Source organism: Mobula hypostoma, chromosome 15 (assembly GCF_963921235.1).
Source record: "Mobula hypostoma chromosome 15, sMobHyp1.1, whole genome shotgun sequence".
NCBI lineage: Eukaryota > Metazoa > Chordata > Chondrichthyes > Myliobatiformes > Myliobatidae > Mobula > Mobula hypostoma.
Genome location: NC_086111.1, coordinates 20,150,123 through 20,175,173, shown reverse-complemented (window position 1 = coordinate 20,175,173; position 25,051 = coordinate 20,150,123). Strand labels below are relative to the sequence as shown.

Below are 25,051 nucleotides of genomic sequence, written 5' to 3'. Positions count from 1 at the left end.
TGAAACTTCAGCTCAAAATGTGGCTTTAAGTATGATAATGACACTCATTGAAAATGAGCATGGTTTTCTCCTTACATCCTACAAAGATAACAAAACCCATACTCTGAAGTAATTTGTTTGTTGAAAAAGACTGCAGAATAGCATCAAGGTTGTCATCGAAGTTTGCAATATTATGTGTAAAATTTACATTTGGCTGCTGACAGTAACCTCATGTGTATTAGGTTGTCCTCTGTTATTGGGATCTACTGAGTCAATTGATACCAGAGGTGAACTTCTGCCTACCCAGTTGGTGTAAGGTGAAAGGTCAGAGCACTGTCCTGAAGCAACATCAGCAAACTTACTTGAAAATAAGATCTGGAATCGGAATGGGACTTGGTTTATTGTTGTTATGTATACTGAGATAAAATGAAAAACTTTGTTTCTATGCTATCCAGACAGATTATGCCACAAAAGAATATCAAGGTAGTAAAAAGCAAAACAGCAGGCAGAATATAGTGTTTACAGAGGAAGTGCGGTCTAGGTAGACAAATAAACTACAAGGACAATGACAAGGTGGACTGGGAGATCTTTGACACTGATAATATTCAAGAGTCTGATAATAATGGGATACAAGCTGGCCTGAGTTTGGCGACAAATGCTTTCAAGCTTTTCTATCTCCTGCCTGACTAGAGAGAGAGAAGAAAGGAAATGTCCAGGTTTCCTTCATTATGTTGGCAGCTTTACCGAGGCAGCAGGAAGAGCAGATGAAGATAATGGAGGAGGAGGCAGATTTCTGTGATGTGCTGTCAACACAGCTCTCCGAAACTTCCCGCAGTTTTGGACAGAGCAGTTGCCTTACTAAGCTCAAGGAGGAATGTTTCTGCTGATACACTTATAAAATTTGCAGTGGATCAATGGGGACGTGCTGAGTTCCTTCAGCCTCCTGAGGAAGTAATTGCAAGTTATCATTTTGGGGGTGGTGTGGAGTGGTCTCTGACCCTTTTGTGGGATGCTTGAGGGAACTTGGTAGGAATAATTTCGGATTCTCCCAGGTAAAGTGTCTCAAGTTCATGTTAATGATGTAAACTTTGACTCAAGCACTAGTTTCACAAACAGAACTTTGGAAAGATGTTTTACAGACAACGAAGGTGGATTTGTGAATTTTATCACCAAATTACATAACATTATTTGAATTCAATGTAGATTGAATCTTGAAGTGTTGGACTAACAAGCATTGATTATTTTGTGCTGAACTGTGATGTCTATTTGCTTTTCCAGGTGAGAAGGCCGAATGTGGTACTTCAAGGTAGGACACCAACGTTATTTATCCTTAATCAGTGAAGATCTGTTAGTGGTTCATGCAAGTCAATCAGTGAAAGGTGAAGCATTTCTCCACAAGGTTTCAGATTCTTCAGCTTTCATGGGCTGACTGTCCACTCGGTGTTAAAATGTCTAGAAGCTTCTGCAGTACAGTTGTTCCTTGTCATAAAGAGATTATGACATAAAGTAATTTTGAGGGACCCACTTACCACCTCTCCTCTGCCCTGTCAAAGGATCAGGCAGGGGTCAGCAGTGGAGGACAGGACTGAAAATAGACACTGTGGACGATAGTCCATTCACCCAACCATGCTACTTTCACCTGGACAGTTGGCAGTGTCTAACATGCAGCATTTTTGAGCTGTTTGTTACCCTTTAAACATTTGCAGAATGCAAATCTCCAAGGAAAATAGTATTAATTTGATGATTTAAACCATAAAACACCAAAATCTATTCATGGATTTTAAAACTGTGTTTGTTTCAGTCACATACAGTATACCTATATTGGTGTCTGCAGCTCTGCTTAACACAGCTGACCTTGTTAGTATTTTCCTTATTCAGTAAATGTTAAACATTTTATTTTTAATTTAAATATAAATAACAACCAGTGGGATTGCTGGAAGAAGTAATTGATCTTTGCTAGCAGGAATAACATTGCCATGCGGTCAGGATAGTAGGCATTGGCCTGATATCTTGGAAGACATCTCTTCCTGTACTTTAGCCCCTTGCCCTTATTGGTAAAACACTACAAAGTTAGGAGTAGAGATTGTTCTTGGCATTCTTCGACCCATTCACTGACCCAGCTGACATGATTAAATGGTGCAGGAGGTTTGTAAGCATTCCAGTGCCAGCTTTGGCCCTAGGAACCGTTAACACCCTCTTCCTCTGCATCCTGGCCAGTTTTACGTTGCTTTTCTGTCCAACTAACCCACCTCTCGCTCTACATAACTTACTCACATGCTGACAGTCTCTGTGTAATGGTTGAGTGCCTGTTAACCTTGTTCTGACTGTACATCAACAGCAACTTGGCTCCCATCTCCCCTCCTGCCCTCCCATTAAAGATAAAACCACCTCCCCTTTGAGAAAAGGTTAAATCTGTCACTCAATTAATGATACTCTCTGAATGATTCAGAGTCAAGGTCATTTATTTATCACATGTACATCGCAACATACCATCACTTGTATCAACAACCTAAGGACGTGCTGGGGGCAGCCCACAAGTGTTGCCACACACGCTGCTGCCAGCATAGCTGTGTCCACAATGCTCAGCAGAACCACACAGAACACAACAAGCAACAACAGCAAAACGAGCCCCTTTCCTCCACCCCACCCACCACTCGCACGGACAGTCGTCCTACCCCAGTCTCCAGCCTCCAGACTTTGGTCATCCAGTTTCAACCTCCAGACATCCAATCGACCTTTGAGGTAAGAGTTTTGGTAAGAGTGCTGATAACAGATGAATAACCATTTTTCCACACCACCCCCCTCGCCACCATCACATTGCACCCCCCCCCACTTCCCTCATTGAACTATTTCTTTATCTTTCGTATCCCAACCCAACAGCCATTCTTTACTGAGGGACCTACCGATGACTGAACCATGAAGCCCAGATGAAGGATCTCCACCCGAAACATGGCTGTCCATTTCCCTCCAGAGCTCCTGCCTGACCCACTGAGTTCCTGCAGCTTTTGTTGTGTTCTTGCACCTGCAGTCTCTTGTGTCTGCATCTCGAAGGCTTGTTTGAAGAAGCTAGTCTCAGCCTAGTGATCATGACTAGAGCCGGCAATGGAGAAGGAAAGCAGATGGCCACTCCACCATCCAACACAGCCCAAGAACAATTTACCACTCATTTCCCAACCCTGTATTGTACCCTAACTGACCCCTATCTACTATCCACTGTAGCAGCTTTCCGCTAACCACAGCTGACCAAAGGTCCAGCTACTAATAACTCCCCATATCTCCATAAACGTCGAACAGTACAGCACTGAGACAGGTTCTTTGGCCTACAATGTTGTGCTGAACCAATTAAATTAGTGATCAAATAGTTAACAGAAGTAATCCCTTTTCCATACACAATGTCCATATCCTTCCTTTTTCCTCACATTCGTGCATCTATCTAAACGTCTCTAATGTATCTGCCTCTACCATCACCCAAGTCAGTGCCTTCCAGGTGCCTACCGCTCTCTGTGTAAAAAACTGACCTCTCACAACTCCTTTGAAATTACCCCCTCTCATCTTAAATGCATGCCCTCTGGTGTTGGATATTTCAACCCTGAGAGAAAGGTGCTGTCTGTCTACTCTATCTATGCCTCTCATCATCTTCTAGACTTCTGATCGCTCCTCTGCCTCCAGCGTTCTTGAGAACACTGTCCAGTAGCCTGCAGTTAGTCTTTAAACACAGAGGTCTTCATCGCCACATACCGTCAGCATATGCTATCCCTTTACTCAAAGCTTTCTTGGGGCCTACCCTACCCTGTTAATCCATTTGCTCTTCACTCCCAACTAGAGATCCCCTCCCTTTGATGTCTCGACCCAAGATTGTCTAGCTCTGTAAAACAAAGCTATCAGATCTTTTTATACTAGATTTGCCTGTTAGCCTTCATCAATCAAGATGTTAACTGTTTATACCTCTTCAAGGATGGTATCTGACCTGATGAATCCCTCCGGCATTTTGTGTGTATTACTGTGGATTTCCAGCATCGGCGGAATCTCTTGTGTTTATTGTCACATGTACCATGATACAGTGAAAAACATGTCACCTAGACAGTTCATGCCGTACATAATTACACTGAGATAGTAATAGAGGAAACTGAATGCAGAAGTTAATGTCACCGGTACCAAGAAAGTACAGTACAGGGAGACAATAGGACACAGGGCATCAATAGATAGATACTTTATTGATACCAAAGGAAATTACAGTGTCACAGTAGCATTACAAGTGCACAAATATACAAATATTAGAAAGGAAGTAAGAAAGAATAGAACATAAGTTACCTCAAACAGTCTAACAGGAGGGGAGTCATCACTTCCCCGGCTGTAGGTTGACTCATCATAGAGCCTAATGGCTCTCATGTAGCTCTCATTGGAGCAGTGCAGTTGTCTTGGTAGACTTAAGAGAATGATGTAGACTGGGAGATCAAGAGTTCATCTTTAGAGTTTGAGAGGTCTGTTCGAGAGTCTAATAGTAACAGGATAGAAACTGTGCTTGGATCATGCTCTCAGGCTTTGTATCTTCTGGCCAATGGGGGAGGGAGGAACAGATGTTGACCAGGTTAGAAGGGGTCTTTGATGATGCTGCCTGCTTTTCTAAGGCAGTGGGAAGTGTAGCCAGAGTGAGCAGAGGGGAGGGCGCAGCGTCTATGGAGAGGTCTCTCTCATCAATGGTCCAGGTCTCAGACGAGCACACCACCACACCAATAGTGGTGCAGCTGGTACGGCTGCTGCCTCACAGGTCTAAAGTGCCGCCTGTCAGGAGTCCGCACACGGTCCCTTTGACCACTCGGTTTCCACTCCCCCCAAGGTGCTCCAGCTTTTCCCCACGTCCCAAAGACATGCAGGTCGGTGGGTTATTCTGAGTTACCCCCAGCGCAGATAAGTGGTAGAATCTGGGGGAAACTGATGGGCAAGTGTGGGAGAGAGAGAAGAGTTTACTAGGGAAATTCACAAGGGGATGAGACTGATGAGAATGTTCTGAGAACTGGCATAGATGAGACAGGCTAAATGGTTTCTTTCCACACCATGATGAAAATGTATAAGCTGGCTTGGCTCTAACCCTCCCCATAGCTGAAATGCCTGCTGCTACTTGCTAACCAAATTCAAAGCTGATGAAAGGCTAATGATATGATTGGGTTATGTTTAAAGTGGGGGTTAGTAGGTTCTTGATAAGTAAGGGCTTCAAAGGTTATGTGGAGAAGGCAGGAGAACGGTGCTGAGAGGGTTAATAAATTATCCAGGATGGAATGGCCTAAGTCTTTTACGATCTTATGGAATGTGCTTCCAAAAGCACTTAGTGCCATGGCATCAGAGAGAGAGTCAGAGTTAGCACCTTAGGGCAGGGAAAACAAATAACATGTTGCAGCTTTTGTTACATAATAAACAAAATGTTGGGGAATAACTGATGATGAACAATGCAATGGATGACTAACAGTTCTTGCTTAGATCCAAGTTCTCGTTTTCTCTGTGTGTTGATTTTGTTCCATTTCTCTCAGGCCCCCATCGGTCCCCCCTAAGCCACAGAAAATGAGGAAGCCTAGGCCTCGCTCACAGTATAATCATAAATTGTTTAATGGCGATATGGAGACGTTCATACAGGTACTTGGTGGCAGGTGCTGGGAGACTGTAAACGCTGAATGGAATGGTGGCTTTCTGTGTCTCTTCAAAACCTCACTGGCTCTGTCTCACCTGGGGCTGCAGTGTACCTCCTGTGCGCTTGGTAGACTCATGGTCCAATCAGGCCTTGTATCGGCTAGTCACTGAGGGGATCATTGCACGCCTTGGCTGGGAAAATCCTTCAAAGTTTTTTGGTAAATTCCTGCAAATTCTCAGATACATGTGAAAAGAAAACCAGCAACACCGAGCAGGTCAGTCTGCATCTGTGAAGGAGGAGCAGAATTAGCATTTTCTGGTCTTTGACCTGAAACTCAGTTTCTCTCTGTACAAATGCTGCCTGACCTGCTGAGTGTTTCCAGCATTCCCTGATTTAACTTCAGCTTTCCAGCATCTACAGTATTTTGTTTATTTCCATTTCGTGGACTTTCCTAACTATTATCAAGTTACACCAAGGGTGTGGGGGCAGAAGACGAATGACCACCTCCACTTTCTTCAGGAAATTTAAGGATGAGTAATAAATGCTGGCTTCGCCAACCATGCCAACATCCCTTTGATCATAGAAAGGACATTCGTCCATACACTCTGTACCTGGGCTCCAGTCAAAGGTTAAAGCTGGTGTGAAGGAAGGCTGGTCAGTCTTACTATCCCATCAGATCCCAATGTCTACAACGCAATGCCAAACAGAAGGCATCAGATACAGGCAGCTAACAATAGTAACTCTTGTGCTGAGCCCCTATTGGCCTGCTCTGAAAGGTCATGGAGGTCAAGCTAGTGAACCCAGAACTAGACCTCTCACTGATGGGAGTCAAACCCAAGCTAGAGCCTACTCCTTCCTCCCCTCCCAATAAAAAGTGAATAATACTACAACATTCTGTGAAATATTATCGATAGTAATCTTGGGGTCCAGGTTCACGTTCCCTGAAAGTGGCCACAGAAGTAGAGATGGGATGGTAAAGAAGTAGATGGCATTCATTGGTTGAGGAATTGAGTACTAGAATAAGGAAATTGTGTTGCAACCATATAGAACTTTGGTTAGGCCTCACTGATGTATTTGCGGCTGCCACATTACAGGAAGGCTTTGGAGAAGATGCAGAAGATGCTCACTGGGATGCTGCCTGGTCCCGAGGGTATGCACTGTAAGGAAGATCTGGGCAAATTTGAGTTTTCTCTGGAGTTTTGGAGGCTGAGAGGAGACCTGATAGAATTTCATAAGATTATGAGAGACAGAGATGCAATAAACAGCCAGAACCTTTTTCCCAGAGTAGAAATGCCAAGTACTGAAGAACTGCATTTAAGATGAGAGGGAGAAAGGTTAAAGGAGATGTGTGAACAATAGTTTTACACAAGGAGGAAGAGGTGCCTGTAATGGAATGCCGGGGAGTAGTGGTGAAATCGATACAATAGTGGTGTTTTAAGACGCTGTTAGGTGAGACATGAGTAGCAGGAAAAGGAGGGATACAGATAGAAGCTTTCCCAGGCAGGTATTGCCTGGTTTCTAAGGCTCATTACTGGGTAGATAGTTTCAGTACGATATTGTGCCACACAGACTAGGAGTCTCACCTTCAGTCCCCACCTTGTTCTAGGCTGTAGCTGACCTCACAGAGAGGTAGAGACCAGTGCAGAGAATCCGAAAATGAATCAGGTTTACTATCATTGACACATCGTGAAATTTGTTGTTTTGTGGCAGCAGTGCAGCACAGTACATAAAATATATTATAAACTACAATAAGAAATGTATATGATAGAATTAAGTGAGTAGTGCAAAAGGAGAGCAAATATACTGAGGTAGTGTTCACGGGTTCATTGCCTGATGGCGGAGGGAAAGAAGCTGTTCCTGTGTGTCTTCAGGCTCCTGTAGCTTCTCTCTGATGGGAGTCATGAGAAGAGAGCATGGCCTGGGCGGTGGCAGTCCTTAATGATGTATGCCGCCTTTTGAAGGTGTCCTCGATTGTCGGGAGGGTAGTGCCCATGATAGAGTTGGCTGAGTTTACAACCCTCTGTAGCTTTTTTCAAACCCTGTGCAGTGGCTTCTCTATAACCAGACCAATCCCACTCCTTCCCTGTTCGGTTCCCATAGAGTAGCAGATGCCTCGGGCAAGACCGTGGAGGGGTGAGACTGCTGAGAACTCAATACCTTAGGGCAAGGATTCCCAACCCATTTTATGCCATGGATCGATACCATCAAGCAAGGGGTCCGTGGATCTCAGGTTGGGAACCCCTGCCTTTGGGCATATTTCTGGTCAACTGAGTTTACTAGATTTTCTGATGAGGGTAGTGCTTTTGATGCTGAATTTAGCCAACACATTTGAAAATATAACTCATACAAACTAGGTGGAAAGGGTAGCAGTTGGCAGGAGTTTTAACAGCTGGGGAGTTTATTGGTTTATCGTTGTTACACGTACCAAGACACAATGTAGGGTTTGTCTTGCAAACTGCTTATGCAGGTCAGATCATTACAGAATGCACAGAGTTAGAATAAGGGAAAGCAATAATGTTGAATTAATTGTAAAAGCTTCCGAAAAGTGCCGTGCATGTAAGCGATGAAGTGCTAGTTCATAACGAGGTAGACTGTGACACCAAGAGTCCATCTTATCGTACAAGAGGTCATTCAAGGGTCTGACAACAGTGAGATGGAAAAGGGTGGGCTGGATTAATGGGGTCTGTAGACATCAGTACTACTCCCACCTTAGTGCCTTGGTTTTAAATGTGGGAGCCATAATTAACAAGTTTTCCAATAATGCCAAGATTGGCAGTCATGATTTCTAGGCTGCAGGGAAATGTCCATGAAGTAGCCAGTGGGCACCAAAGTGGGAATTAGAATTCCATCGGGAGAGGTGTGAGGGGAATATGTTCAGGGAGTGCCAATAATGCATGATGTGTGGCAGCTACCAAGAAGCAGGCACATTGTACTTTGAAAGTGGTGTCACAGGTAAACAGGGCGGTGAAGAAAGCTTTTGGCATGCTGGCCTTCATTAGTCAGGGCATTGAGTGTAGGAGTTAGGATGTTAGGGTGCAGTTGTACACAATGTCGATGAGGTTGCACTTGGACTGACCAGAGTTTTGGTTACTCTGTTAAAGGAAAGATGTCATTAAGGTGGGAAAAGTACATGAAGATTTACAAGAATGTTGCTAGGTCTTGAAAGCCTGAGCTTTAGGGAGAGGCCAGGCAAGTTAGGACTTTAATCACTGGAGCCTTGAAGACAGAAGGGTGGCCTTATAAAGGTATATAAAACCATAGGGGCACAGGCAGGGTGAATGCACAGTCTTTTTCCCGGGAAAGGGAATCAAAAACTTGAGGGGCATACGTTTAAGGTGAGGGGGGAACGATTTGAAGATCTGAGGGGCAACTTCTTTTCACAGAGGGTGATACATGTATGGAACAAGCTGCCAGAGGGTGGTTGAGGGAGATATAATCCAACATTTAAAAGACATCTTGACAGTGTTACGTACCCCGTAACTGGGTTGCCAAACCAGCAGAAATGGATCACTCTGTTGGAGTCTGGAGTACTAGAACTAAGAAAGTTTTATTAAAGAAACAAGCAACACAGTAATTGAAAGGATAATAAATGCAACAGTTCAGTGATGATAAACACACATGTGCACAGAATTAAGATAACAGCATCAATCAAGCTCTATCGTTGTCTAGGGGTAAATGACCAATTTCAAAATGACTCAAAGTTCAGTCCAGTTTGTAGTTCAGTTCGCAGTAATCGTTGCCATGGCGATGGACAAGGTGGGGAAGAGAGACATAGAATAGGAACAACTCATCATTCAGCACAGCTTCACTCACAGACCAGCGAGATGGCTCACAAACAGCATTTGGGCGGGTCCTTGGTGATGTCACCTGAGGTCACCGACTGTGACCCCTCCTCCAGATGCGGTCGATCCTCTGCAGTGAACCCGGCACCCAGGCAAGGGCGGACACACACCGGGTTCCCGCTGATCGTACCTTTCCACCCTGTGCGTTGTCCGGTACTTCTCACCACTCGTGAGAGGCGCACCGCTTCCAGGGTCTCGTTACCTCGGGTGGCGTGTGTGTCTGTCTTAGCGAACCTGTCCCTTTTTATCCCCCTGCTGGGGTATCGCCTGTTCATCACTTCAAACAGTTCAGGGTTCAAAGGGGGAGCCGCTCCAGACAGCTCTTCCTCCCACATCCCTTCATTACACATCTCCAGACGCTGCTCCATTGTTCCTTATCTCTCCTTCCCCTGAGGGCAGGTGGCAGACCAACTGCTGATGCCACTGATGCTAGCCCAGGCCAGCAAACATCTTAATTTTATGTGTATTCTCGTAACAACAGTTACATGCAAAGGGAAGGCTTAGAAGGATATAGGCCAAATGCAGGAAAATGAGACTAGCTCAGTTGGAGATTTTGGTCAGTATGGAGGGGAGGGCTGAATGGGCTCTTTCCCTGCTGTATGACTCGATGACAGGGAGATGCATGTCCACCAATTCCTGAAGATGGTGAGACTGGGAGAGGAGAGGATTTGGAGCCGTCATCCAAGTCACAGAGAAGGAGAGGACAGAGGTCATTGCCAGAAGTTATAAAGCACTAGTCCGACCATCGCTCACCACTCTGCACCATACTGACTAGGGTACGGAGGACATTTACAAGGGTGTTGCAAACACTGGAGAACGAGAGTCGTGAGAGTAGACTGGCCTGGCTGGGGCTGGATCCTTTGAAGCAAAATGATAAGGCTGAGATGAGACGAACAGGAAGGATAAATTTTCCTTGGAAGAAGCCTAATATCTCGATGTGAATCAGTCAACGGAAGGATTAGCAGGGGGTTACCCAGTAGGAGGATCAGGAGTGCTGTGTGACTGGGTGATGGAGACAGAAACATTCGCCAATTGAGGAGATATGTGGATGAGCAGGATCAATAGGGCCAGAGACCAAGAATGGGAGCTAAATCACTCCCATGTATGCTTGGTGTGGGTACAGTATGTCAACACAGGGAGCAAAGACATAACGTTTACTCTGTTTAAAGCATTTATGAAGTAAGTTTGCAGAAGTTGAAAATTGTACGAGGAGAGCAGAAAAGCTGAGTTTTCCTTTGTAAACTCAGGTGGGCATAATTTTCACAAGGCAGCACCACGAGAACCAGGTAGAACGCCCTGTTCATTTCTAATTATGCTTCCATCCCCCTCAAAGCCATTGAGCCCAGAAACGTGAGATTTGCCTTTGGATCCGATCTCTCTCAATGCTGCCGTCACCTCTCTCTTTGCTTCCCTACACTGTAACCTCCCACTCTGCTGTGCAGAAGGTAGTTTTCTTGCCGTCAAGACCTTGTTCCTTTTGAATCTGTTCTCGAGATGAGTTGACAAGGTTTGCTGACAGCCGAACTTCCCTCTTGGCCCATTTGTTCAGGATCCACACTCTCACTAGTGGCACCATTCGTGACAGGGAGTTAGATTACTGAGCTAGCATGGTGGAGACAGAAACCGCGAGTCACTCTCTCCCACCTTTATACTTTATACTTTATTGTCGCCAAACAATTGATAGAACGTACAATCATCACAGCGATATTTGATTCTGCGCTTCCCACTCCCTGGATTACAAATCGATAGTAAATATTAAAAATTTAAATTATAAATCATAAATAGAAAATAGAAAAATGGGAAGTAAGGTGGTGCAAAAAAACCGAGATGCAGGTTCGGATATTTGGAGGGTACGGCCCAGATCCGGGTCAGGATCCGTTCAGCAGTCACCTCCAACCTTTTTTAAGATCTACTCAGCCAGGATCAACTAATCTAACACAGACCTAAAACAAAACCAACCTGCTAATTTAGCTTTACCCATGAGTAATGAAATATCCTTTACATCGTAGTCAATCCTGAGATATGGACAAGATGGTATCCACTGCTCCCTTTGTCACTTGGGAACTTTACTAGGCCCTTTGAACTAATGTGAAAGGTCAGTCAAGAATGTCATGGGGCTGAAGTCATGGATAGGTCAAACAGTTTAAGGAGGTGTTTCCTTCAAGAAAGGGCAATTAGAATTATTGACAATGCCACTGGTTTCCAAGTACCGACAAGATAGCACCAGGAACACTGGAGGTGCCTACAGCCACAGATCCAACCAGCTGCCACTGCATTCCAGCTTCTCCAACCTGTCCTGAGGCCTCTATGGGATTGTGAGAGACTTACCTTTACTCTTTGCTTCATCTTTGTTTTTTCTCTTGCTTTGCTGCTGACAGAGGAAGAAGGAATGCCCGAGCGAGAATTCAGGTATACGCGGGGAGATAGTTTCTGAGGCAAGGGAGCTGAATGCAATGGGGAGGGGTGGTTGTGGGGGGAGGAGGGGAGCACTCCCATCATTGCTTATCAGGACTGATTATCATGGTGCTCTTATACCTCTGTGATGATCGGTGAAGTTCGGACAGACCTAGCTTTCCAGACAAGTTAAGCATTGCTCCACACTGTGGAAGGCTCTTCACTGAGGGTAAAGGTTGCCCTGGAGACAATGTGGCGAGCAATTAAGGATGAAAGAAAACTGAGCACTAAAATTAAATGGTGTTCTTGTTGACTTAAACTCTCGGGCTTGTCAGTAGTAAAAACGGCAGAAGTGGGGAGCTTGTATTATGGATGGCTCGAAGAAGGGCTGAGATGAGGTGAGGAATTCTTTGAAGGAACAACACACCATAAGCTCTGTTATGAGTTGGCATGTCACACCAGCTTGCAGTTGTAGCTACAACCATTTTTGTTGGGCCTCGGTAAGGACAGTTCAGTTCTCTGTCTTAAAGGGAATGGAATGGCCTCAAATTGGGGTTAATGCAACACAGCATGGATCCATCTAAATTCACACTTTAAAGGCTTCATTTTATAAAAAAAACCTTTTACTTCTATTTCTGTATACAGTATACAAATGTAACTTGCATCACAGAAATGGTGTGTGCTTTGGGCAGAGTGTAGCAAAGGCATAGAGGCTTCACTCCACTTGGGAACCAACACTCCTGTACCCAATACAAATCCAATCCCTCTGTGCCATGTGGTGTGGGATGGTTGTCGCTCCACCACATTCCCTGCCACCAGGGCTCCAGGCACAATCACCACTTCTGCAAAAGGGACAGTTACAGAAATTCTGCCGCAAAATTTAATTACAGTGCAACACCTCTCTCCTCAACTATAGGTGTTGCACCCAGGGGTGCAGTGCTAGCCAGGCATATCTGGCACATCTTTAAAAGTCCCAGGAGATCAGCAGTTTCTGAGGTACTCAAATCACCTTGGGCGGCACCTAATTAATTAGCTTGTTTATTTTGGCTTTTTTCTTAAAGAGGTTCCGGACGTGCTCCGGCTAGCACTGCACCCTTGGGTGCACCCATTTCCTTCTCTCACAAAACATGCTGCACCAAATTCCCTCCCTTTGCTCCCTATTTGTGCATAGCATGTCCCTACCACAACTACGGGATAGCAACCAGATAATCTACTTTTAATCTTTGGTTGGAAGATTAATATTGGCCAAAGCATCGGACATGTTTTCCTCCATCAAGGAAGGGCAGAGGGACATTGGTGATTCTCATGGCTATGCAGTGACCATCGATCTCCCCCTTCCAGGGCTGGTGAGTAATACGGGGATGTGAGTGTAAAGGTGCAGCATTTATGGAATTAGAACACTATAGCAGAGACCATTTGGTCCTTTGAGATTGTGCTGGCATTTTGTGGAGCAAAGCCTCATCCTTTGCTCTCTCCCCATTGCCAAATGCTACGTGGATACCTCACTGTCCATAGTTATCTCTTAACATTAATCCAGCTCTTTCACTGTCCCTGCTGAAACCTGTGTGTCCACAAAGTTTATGCTTTCAAGATGCCAGGCCTCATTAGTTATCATATTTCCTCACTGGCTCAGCCAGGAATATCCCGGCTTCCACCCCCAGTTCAGCTTCTCATACTTGACATCCACAATCTGACCTGTTTCCAATCTGTTAAGAATTTAAACTAAATCCCGCTGCATTATTTAAGAAAAACAAACAGGACTTCTTCAGAGTGTCTTGGCCTCAGCTAAAAGATAATCAATAGATAACCTGATCAGTTATTAGACGAGGATTTTACTGAGATTACTAAAAATCAGTATTTCTATAATAACTATGCGCAAGTGAAGGCGGCTAAACAGCAAGGTCTGAATCCTCCAAATTGCATAGCATACCAGAGGAAAATTCATCCACTGACCAAGGGGTTTTCAAATTAATTCTTGGGATGTGGGTATTTCAGCAAGGCCAGCATTTCTTGCTCATCTGTTTTCCCCTGTGTAGCAGGGTGCCTTATTAAGCTGCCTAAGTGGACAGGTGAGTAGGTGAGTCAACCATTCAGGTGTTCACCAGATTGGGTAAGTATCTTCCAGCATTGAACCAAATGGTCAACGGCGTTTGACCTTGATGATCCCTTCTTTCCACTCAGAAGGTCAACCCATCATGGAATTCCAGGCAAGATAATCACTGTCTTCCCCCTTTTCTCTAGCCCCAGTCTGATCCACTCTCCCTTTGGAGGCTGGGAATCAAAGTCTGCCTTGGCTAATTCTGTGACCACAGCAATCAGGAAGGATCGAGGGTTGTGTATCCAGGAGCAAATAATATCAGTAAATCTGTGTAAACAAAGGGTGTGCTAGACTGCCAATAAGAAAATGAGAGGAAGAGACAATTGTTTCGGCATCCCACAAGGCAGAGGCAGTTTAATAGAAATGAGAGCCTGACTTTTCTAAAATGCAAGCAATATTGCCATTACCAATGGTAACAGACTGCAGAGATAAATGTGACCTGGGACATATGAAGGGTGACGGGACTGCGCGCTGAGTGACAGTACCAGGCACAGTATCCATTGGCTGTATCTACAGGAATCGTATTATCTTCTCTCTCCTTCAGCGACCGCCACACCGCTCAACACAGTGCACAGACAGAACTCATTAACTTCCTGCTGCACCATGGCAACACACACAAGGCTGAAGCGAAATGTATTTAATTAAATAGATTCGTCTCATTCCTCGCCTTGCTATCTCCCTTGCTGAAATGTCCAGGGGCTAATTAACATTCATTTGAACTTGCTTTGCATATCCTCCCAATTAGTATCTTCATTGTGAAAAGGGATCCAAAGCCATTTTATGGATTAAATGTAAACAGAACTTTTTCCAAACAAACATAAGTTTTTTTAATTTCTATGTCAGACATTTAGCCAATACTGCAGTGAGATTGCGTGGGGACACAGCCCTCCAGCCACATTCTCTTCCACATGAACAGTGCACCTATACACATACATACAAGCACACATCCACATGTGCCAATGGTCTCATACACACACACACACACACACACACACACACACACGCACACGCACGCGCGCACACACACACACACACACACACACGCGCACACACACACACACACGGGCGCACAGCTGGACAAAGTGGCAAGCACATGCATGTAGACACATAAACGTGCACAGATAGAGACACGTACTCACTTACAGACACACACTAAGACTGATGCTGAGACAAGTACACCTGGAAAATCACAGACATACATGAAGGTGCATACATACCCAGATGCCCACACATACTTACTCACACTGTCTGTCTCTCTCTCTCTCACACACACACACACACACACACACACAGTAGTTTGAATGATCCCCTTCGGTGCTCTATAGTCCTTAGTGTCCTGATCAGCTATCATATGTTCCCCTACTCATCCCTGCTCAATGTCCCTCACAATACTGATTGCCTTTACAAAGAATTGGTGGCGTTTCATAATGATGGCACCTTAGCTGTGTGCGTATTTTCATTGTACAACAACAATGACTATAGTTTCATCGTGATTTGGAAACCCTTCAGTAAGAGGACGTGAAGTGCCCATCAATAAATGACTGCACCTATTAGCCGTTCTGAAAGAAAAATGCAGTTCTGAGAAACACAGTTTCCAACAACTTCACAGGGTAGAAACTGTCCATCAGTTGTAGAGATCTGTGTGAGTGTGCATCCATCTATGGCCATGAGGTTTTATTTCTCCCTGCCATGTCCTTGTCTTCCTCCGTTCCTTTTCCTTTCCAGCTTCACCTTAAATGCAGCTAAGATGGAGGTAGAATGTTAAGAGATGGCCTTCCCATTACCAGCATCCTTCATCAAACCCAAGCAGGACTGTTGATTGGAGTTTCCCCTGGTCTGGGGAGAGTGACAGCCTGCAGCTCCCTGTTGGCACACAACTCCCAATGGGAAATCACGCTCAGCAGCTGTCAGGAATGAATGAAAAGGATGACACATTGCTGAGGTAGAGTTGAGGGAAATTATTAGACGTGTTCAGAGAGACTACGGCATGTTTATGGCCCCAGTAACATCAAAACCGAAGCAGTCTGTGGCTGGAGATTGAGGTAGTCTTGCTCAGATCCAGACCTTCTGAACCAGTGATGATGGGCAGCTGTGGGACAAACCTTTCTGACAGCGATTCGCTGAAGAAGATCCACCATGAGGGGTTTGTACATTCTCCCTGAGTCTGCGTGGGTTTCCTGTGGATGCTCCCATTTCCTCCGGATGCTCCCATTTCCTCCCAGTTTCCAAAGACGTACGGGTTAGGAGGTTAATTGGCCACGTGTGTAACTGGGTAGCGATGTCATTGGGCCAGAGGGGCCTGTTGCCATGCTGTATCTCTAATTTATAAAAAAAGAAAGAACTAGATAAAATAAAGAATGAGTTCACCAGAAAGGCTTTGCACTCTCCTGTTCTTTGCTTTGTCTTCAGCTAATACCCTTCCTCTGACTGTCTGTGATCTTCCTACAAGTACCCCCATTTCCTGATAATGTCCCTTTTCTTTTTAAGGATTCCGGACAAGCCATCCCACTTGTGGTGGAGAGCTGCATTCGATTTATCAACCTTTATGGTAACTTATTCATAATTTAATACTTGTCTACTATTGTTATGATCGCAATTGTCTAAGACTCAGGGACTAATCCCACAATGCCGTCCACGCCATCTCCTCACAGCTCCCACTGGGCAGGAGGGACAGAAGCCCGATGTCCCATACTGCCTTATTCAGGAACACACACAGAATGCTGGGGGAGCTCAGCAGGCCAGGCATCATCTATGGAAAAAAAGTTCAGTCGACATTTCGGCCGAGACCCTTCGGCAGGACTGGAGAAGAGAAAGCTCTGCCCACCAGAGAAAGCAGGATCTCCCAGTGGCCACTCATTTCAATTCCACTTCCCATTCCCATTCCGATATGTCTATACATGGCCTCCTCCACTGTCATGATGAGGCCACACTTAGGTTGGAGGAACAACACTTTATATTCCATCTGGGTAGCCTCCAACCAGATGGCATGAACACTGATTTCTCAAACTTGCGGTAATGCCAGCCCCCCCCACTTCACCATTCCCCATCCCCTTTTCCCTCGCTCACCTTATCTCCTTGCCTGCCCATCGCTTTCCTCTGGTGTTCCTCCCCTCGTTCTTTCTTCCATGGCCTTCTGTCCTCTTCTATCAGACTCCCCCTTCTCCAGCCCTGTATCTCTTTTACCGATCAATTTCCCCTCTTTACTTCGTCCCTCCCCCTTCAGGTTTCACCTGTCACCTTGCATTTCTCTCTCCCCTCCTGCTCCCCCCCCCACCTTTTAGATCTACTCCTCTGCTTTTTTTTCTCCTGTCCTGCCAAAGGGTCTCAGCCTGAAATGTCGACTGTACTTTTTTCCATAGATGCTGCCTGGCCTGCTGAGTTTATCCAGCATTTTGTGTGTGTTGCTGGGATTTCCAGCGTCTGCAGATTTTCTCTTGTTTGTGATTTTATTCAGGAACAGCTACTTGGTTTCAACCATTGTGTTCTTGGACCTATCTGCACAACCCTAATCACTGCCTCAGTACAGCAACACAATGACCACTTTACACTACAGTTGACTTTATTGGCTCTAACGATGCTCTTTCTTGTAAAATTGTGTATAATTTACACTTAATTTATGTTTTTCTCATGAGTGCTGTTTATCTGATACTAAGGACCTGTGATGTTGCTGCAAGTAAGTCTTTTATTGCACCTGTGCACACACGTACTGGTGTATATGACAATAAACTCATCTTTGACTTTGAAAGGACACCATTTATTTTCCATTCCTGAAGAGTTATTGCTACTCTCTGCTTTCTTAGTTGTCTCAATCCACAAAGCATGCCAATATATAACACCACTTCCATTATCCTAACTCCTGCAGAAGTTTATCAAGCACCTACTGAAAGTCTAAGTTTATTACATTCATTTGCTCTTCCCTGCCTATCTTGGTAATTAAGCCTGGAACAATTATATTAGATTTGGCAAATAATATTTTTATTTCAAAAATTTGGGGCTATTTAAATTTTTCCGTGCACAGTCACCATATCCCCAGTAGTAGATCCTTGTACTAGCAACGCCTGTGTTAGGGGGGGTAGGGGGGTTGCTACTGGGGGCTTTGCAATCGTGGAAGACTTTGTGTGTCACAATTTCCCATAATGTGAAGCTACATCATCTGTGCATGCATCAAGAAACACACACTGAAAAGAGATGAGTGAATGAAAGCAATTTTTATTTTGTATCTCAAATTTTTGTACAGTGATTTGTGAATTCTGTAAGGACTGGCTTCCATAACCTGAAAAGAATATTGCACAGCTCACCTGTACTGACTTCAAGCTAACTGAGCTACAAACCCTCAAAGTTCCGAGTAAAATAAAGACAGACAACCAATGTGCAAAAGAAGATAAATTGTGCAAATGATAAAAAAAATATTGAGAACATGAGCTGTAGAGTCCTTGAAAGTGATTCTATAGGTTGTGGATCAATTCAGAGTTGAGGAGAGTGAAGTTATCCATGTTGGTTCAGAAATCTGATGATGAAAGAAACATAGAAATATAGAAAGTAGGTGCAGGAGTAGGCCATTCGGCCTTTCGAGCCTGCACCACCATGCAGTATGATCATGGCTGATCATCCAACTTAGAACCCTGTACCAGCCTTCCCTCCATACCCCCGATCCCTTTAGCCACAAGGGCCATATCTAACTCCCTCTTAAGTATAGCCAATGAACTGGCCTCAACAGTTTCCTGTGGCAGAGAATTCCACAGATTCACCACTCTCTGTGTGAAGAAGTTTTTCCTCATCTCGGTCCTAAAAAGCTTCCCCTTTATCCTTAAACTGTGACCCCTCGTTCTGGACTTCTCCAACATCAGGAACAATCTTCCTACATCTAGCCTGTCCAATCCCTTTAGAATTTTATACGTTTCAATAAGATCCCCCCTCAATCTTCTAAATTCCAGTGAGTATAAACCTAGTCGATCCAGTCTTTCATCATGTGAAAGTTCTGCCATCCCAGGAATCAATCTGGTGAACCTTCTTTGTACTCCCTCTATGGCAAGAATGTTTTTCCTCCGATTAGGGGACCAAAACTGCACACAATACTCCAGGTGTGGTCTCACCAAGGCCTTGTACAACTGCAGTAGTACCTCCCTGATCCTGTACTCGAATCCTCTCGCTATAAATGCCAGCATACCATTCGCCTTTTTCACCGCCTGCTGTACCTGCATGCCCACTTTCAATGACTGGTGTATAATGACACCCAGGTCTCGTTGCACCTCCCCTTTTCCTAATCGGCCACCATTCAGATAATAATCTGTTTTCCTGTTTTTGCCACCAAAGTGGATAACTTCACATTTATCCATATTAAATTGCATCTGCCATGAATTTGCCCACTCACCTAACCTATCGAAGTCACCCTGCATCCTCTTAGCATCCTCCTCACAGCTAACGCTGCCGCCCAGCTTCGTGTCATCTGCAAACTTGGAGATGCTGCATTTAATTCCCTCGTCTAAGTCATTAATATATATTGTAAAGAACTGGGGTCCCAGCACTGAGCCTTGCGGTACCCCACTAGTCACTGCCTGCCATTCTGAAAAGGTCCTGTTTATTCCCACTCTTTGCTTCCTGTCTGCCAACCAATTCTCTATCCACATCAATACCTTACCCCCAATACCGTGTACTTTAAGTTTGCACACTAATCTGCTGTGTGCGACCTTGTCAAAAGCCTTTTGAAAATCCAAATATACCACATCCACTGGTTCTCCCCTATCCACTCTACTAGTTACATCCTCAAAAAATTCTATAAGATTCGTCAGACATGATTTTCCTTTCACAAATCCATGCTGTCTTTGTCCGATGATTTCACTGCTTTCCAAATATGCTGTTATCCCATCTTTGATAACTGACTCCAGCAGTTTCCCCACCACCGATGTCAGGCTAACCGGTCTATAATTCCCCGGTTTCTCTCTTACTCCTTTTTTAAAAAGCGGGGTTACATTAGCCACCCTCCAATCCTCAGGAACTAGTCCAGAATCTAAAAAGTTTTGAAAAATTATCACTAATGCATCCACTATTTCTTGGGTAATAACTGTTCCTGAACCTGATGATTTTGGATCTAAGGCTCCCATACCTTCTGCCTGATTGTAGTAGTGAGAGGAGGGCATGGCTTGGATGGTGGGGGTTCCTCGATTATAGTCTCTGCAATCTTCAACTCCAAGGTTATGACTGTTGGCTTCCAATCCATATTCTAGGATTTAGAAAAAGATCAGGCAAATCAGCACAGCTACTTTTATAACTTTATGCCATTTTCTGTCGGACCCTGGGGCCTGTTACTTTTTTGTACAAATTAATTTTTACAAACATTAATTAATTTAAGCTTTATGCCCTCAGTAGATCCCACAATTCCCAACAGGTTCTTTGAATCCTTTATGTAATGCAAAATGGAAGTGTTTACGAAAGATGGATATGTATCCCTCACATGTGGAGACAAGCAAAATTATAATAAGGCATAAATATATGTCAGTTGTATCAATAGTTTGTATGGTATTTGGCAGCGCAATGTTACAGCTAGTCGAGCCCATTGCCTCTCAGCAGCAGAGACTTGGGCTCAATCCTCAGGTGCCAAGAGGCAGTAGCTCTACGAGCTGTGCAATTATGGAGTTTACTCATTCTCCCTGTGGGTTTTACAAGACCATAAGACATGGGAGCATAATTAGCCCATTCGGCACATCCAGTGTGCTTCACCATTCCATCATGGCCGATTTATCATCCCTCTCAATCCCACTCACCTACCTTCTCCACTTAACCTTTGATGCCCTTACTAATCAAGACCCTGTTAACTTCCACTTTAAACATACCAAGTGACCAGAGTGGTAACGAATTCCACAGGTTCACCACCCTCTGGCTAAAGAACTTCCTCATCTCTATTCTAAAGGGATGCCCTTGTGATCTGAGGCTATGCTGTCTTGTGCTATACTCCTTTGCTATTCGAAGTATCCTCTCCATATCCACTCTATCTAGGCTTTTCAATATTTGATAGTTTTCAATGAGATTCCCCCCTCATTCTTCTAAACTCCAGCAAGTGTAGGCCCAGAGTCATCAAATGCTTCTCAAACATTAACCCTCTCATTTCCAGGATAATTTCCACACCGGTTCTTTGGTTTCTCAAAGATGGGTGGGTTGGTGGGTTAATTGGATACTGTGAATTATCCCCAGTGCAGAAGGGTGGTAGAATAGGTGGAAATGTGGGAGATTAGGTTACAGGGAAAATTACTGGGGAATGGGATTGTGTTGAGAGCCAGCATAGACTGGATGGGCCAAACAGCCTTCTCTATCATATGGAAATGTGGAGGTAAGAAATCCAGATTGATGGCATGGTTATTCTGCTCTGGTTACCAACAGCTTGGACTGTTGGTAAAAGTATTTCTGTGCCTACTTGATGAAGTAGAGCCACTGGGTTACCAATAGCAGCTTGTCGTGTCTGTTTTGGATTTCCTAATCAAAATGTCCATTCTGTTTCCAGGTTTACAACAACAAGGCATTTTCCGAGTTCCTGGCTCTCAGAGTGAAGTCAATGACATCAAGAATGCTTTTGAGAGAGGTTAGTTTCAGAACATTAAAACTTCCTGAACATCTCCATATACCATTGATTCTAAACTGCAACATTCAAGTGAATACGCAGAGAGAATGTGCAAGTGATTTTGGGGTTAAAAGTTGATCAGCTTGAAGTTATGGAATCATACAGCTCAGAAACTGGCCCTTTGGCCAAGATGCCTTTCTAAGCAAGCCCACTTGACCCATATCCCTATAAACATTTCTGATCCATGTAGCCATCCAAATCAACCCATATCCCTATAAACCTGTCCAACTCATGTACCTGTTCAAATGTCTTTTAAATGTTATTATTACGTCTGCCTCACCACTTACTCTGGCAGCTCATTCCACATAGATACCAGCCTTTGTGTAAAGAAGTTTCTCCTCAAATTCCTATTAAATCTTTCCCCTCTCACCTTAAACGTAATCCTTCCAAGTACCTTGTGGTTTGAATGCTTTAAACCATTTTTTATAATGCTGTTTACATTGTAAATACAAGCTGGTATTTATGTATCTGGGAGCCTGGGGTGAAGCAGACAAGATTCTGTACATTGACCGGTTCAAAGGTTATGAGGAGCAGACAGACAATTGCATCTAAGGCTTAGATCCAATCAGCTCTGCTCTTATTGAATGGCAAAGCAAGTTTGGTCATCCTACTTCCTAACAGCAGAAGATTCGCAGATGCTGGAAATCCGAGCAACACACACAAAATGCCGGAGGAGCTCAGCGGCCAGGCAGCATCTATGGAAAAAATGAACAGTCCACATTTCAGGCCGAAAGCCTTCGGCTGGACTGGAAAAGGAAAGCTGAGGAGTAGATTTAAAAGGTGGGAGGAGAGGAGAGAGAAACACCAGGTGGTAGGTGAAACCTGGAGGGGGATGGATGAAGTAAAGAGCTGGGAAGTGGTGAAAGAGACAGAAAGCCATGGAGGAAAGAAAAAAAGGAGGAAGGAGCACCAGAGGGAGGTGATGGGTGGGCAAGGAGATGAGGTGAGAGAGGGAAAAGGGGAAGGGAAATGGTGAAGGGGGGGGGGTCATTACCGGAAGTTCAAGAAATCGATGATCATGCCATCAGGTTGGAGGCTACCCAAATGGTATATAAGGTGTTGTTCCTCCAACCAAAGTGTGGCCTCATCATGACAGTGGAGGAGGCCATCAATAGGCATGTCAGAATGAGAATGGGAAGAGCAATCAAAATGGGTGGCCACTGGGAGATCCCACTTGTTCTGACGGACGGAGCATAGATGCTCAGTGAAGCAGTCTCCCAATCTACATCGGGTCTCACCGATATACAGGAGGCCACACCGGGAGCACCAGACACAGTAAATGACCCCAACAGACTCACAGGTGAAGTGTCGCCTCACCTGGAAGGACTGTTTGGGGCCCTGAATGGTAGTGAGGGAGGAGGTGTAGGGGCAGGTGTGGCAGTTGTTCCACTTGCAAGGGTAAGTGCCAAGAGGGAGATCGGTGGGGAGGGACAAATGGACAAGAGAGTCGCGTAGGGAGCAATCCCTGCGGAAAGCAGAAAGTGGGGGGGGGGGTGGAGGGTAAGATGTGCTTGGTGGTGGGATCCCGTTGGAGGTGGCAGAAGTTTTGGAGAATTACGTGCTGGACACTAAGTCTGGTGGGGTGGCAGGTGAGGACAAGTGGATCCCTATCCCTGGTAGAGTAGTGGGAAGATGGGGTAAGAGCAGACATTTGTGAAATGGAAGAAATGCGGTTGAGGGCAGTGTTGATGGTGGAGGAAGGGAAGCCCCTTTCTTTGAAAAAGGAGGACATCTCCTTCATTCTAGAATGAAAAGCCTCATCCTTGGAGCAGACATGGCAGAGACGGAGGAATTGAGAGAAGGGGATGGCGTTTTTACAAGTAGCAGGGACAGAAGACGTATTGTGAGAGTCTGTGGGTTTATAATACACATCAGTAGATAATGTGTCCCCAGAGACAGAGACAGAGAGATGGAGAAAGGGGAGGGTGGTGTGGGAAATGGACCAGGTGAACTTGAGGGCAGGGTGGAAGTTGGAGGCAAAGTGGATGAAGTTGATGAGTTCAGCACAATGCATGAAACAGCACCTACGTAGTCCTACTTCCAAAGATTTTATTCTTGAGATGTGTCATCATCTAGCTTGTAAGAGTCACCAGTACAATTGGATTAGTATCATTGTTGGTGTTCAGTACAAGTGATTGGACACTCCTATATTTGATGTTTTATCTGGATCAGTGGTTCCCAAAGCAGGCGATATCGCACTCTGGGGGCGGTGAGAGTTTCTAAGTGGGTGGGTCCCCTCGGTAGCAAGGGGAACAACTGAGGGATTACAGGCTTTATTTAAGAAATAAATTACTTATTATAAGAATTTGATCCTCAGTACCTCATAACTGATTACAATGATCACGTAATCACCTCATGTCTTGCTAACCCATTGTTCTCTTAGACTTTTCTCAAGGTGTATTATAGTTGTTGAAAAGCAATATAAAACTTCTGTATCTGGCATATCATGAGAAATCTGCAGTGAAGAATGTGTTATTTCCCACGCATTATTGCCGGTCACTACTGTAGTATATTGCTAGCTAGTACGAACCCATCCCACAGTGATGCATCCCTATGAATTAGGTTATGTCTTTCAATGAAGTAAAGTTCACAATCTGCCCCTTCGAATCTGCAGTTCTCCACTTCTCCATCCCACAGCCCAACCGAGATATCGCTGCCTCAGTTTACATACCTTCAGACAGAGTCAGCATTTGCCTCAGCTGTGATGATATCATAACTTTCCCCTTAATTGATCACAGCACTTGAGGTTGGACTTCCACAAAAGCGATTGACTGTGTCATTAATCCATAATGACAATGTAGAAGCAGAGCAAATGAAAAAGAAGTACCGACAGTATAGTGTGGAGTATCTGAAATATGGATTTACACTAGCGCCAAGCAACCAACAGCAGCCAATTCGTCTGTTGTGTGAAAAAACATTTTTAAAATGACACAATGAAACCGTCCAGGCTCCTTGAGCATTTGAAGAGAATACAGTCTGAAAAAGCAAACAAGTTCTTGGCTTATTTTCAGTCAATTTGTGAAAACTTTCAGAAAGGGAAAGCACTTCAAAACATGTTTGCCAGCAGTTCATAACAAAACAGTGATGGCTTGCATGCTTCATACAGCATTTCACTGCTCGTTGTTAAACCTGGAAAGCCCCATACAACTGGAGAAGAACTGATTCTGCCAGCAGTAAGGGAGGTTTTAAGTATGTGTCACCAGACACATAAGCATGTGTCGCAAGACCAAATAATTAAAGTGATAGACTCAAGGACAACACTGTTCAAAGAGAAATTGATAAAATGTCTGAGAATGTGAAAGACACATTGTGTGACACACTTAGAACAACAAAATTTGCTTTACGGTTGGATCAGTCAAATTTGCCAGGCAACAAATCTTTGTTTCTTGGTCATGTACACTCTTAAAAGATGAAAGCATGGTTCAAGATTTGTTATTTGCAAGAGGACTAGAAACAGACACAAGGGGGGGGGGTCAATATTTCATGCTGTTGAGCAGTTTTTC

The 25,051-nt window shown here is 44.5% G+C and overlaps 1 protein-coding gene across 2 annotated transcripts in view; it reads left to right on the top strand.

Moving 5' to 3' along the window:
* srgap3 (SLIT-ROBO Rho GTPase activating protein 3) overlaps positions 1 to 25,051 on the top strand; it is a 289,258-nt gene that overhangs the window by 212,938 nt on the left and 51,269 nt on the right. The window contains exons 11-14 of one of the 2 annotated variants that reach the window (XM_063067831.1): positions 1,258 to 1,285; positions 11,823 to 11,853; positions 16,424 to 16,484; positions 21,432 to 21,509. In XM_063067831.1, coding sequence (XP_062923901.1) covers positions 1,258 to 1,285; positions 11,823 to 11,853; positions 16,424 to 16,484; positions 21,432 to 21,509 — 198 coding nt within the window. Of the gene's footprint in view, positions 1 to 1,257; positions 1,286 to 5,504; positions 5,608 to 11,822; positions 11,854 to 16,423; positions 16,485 to 21,431; positions 21,510 to 25,051 lie in introns of both variants that reach the window. The other variant, XM_063067830.1, reaches the window with a different exon arrangement.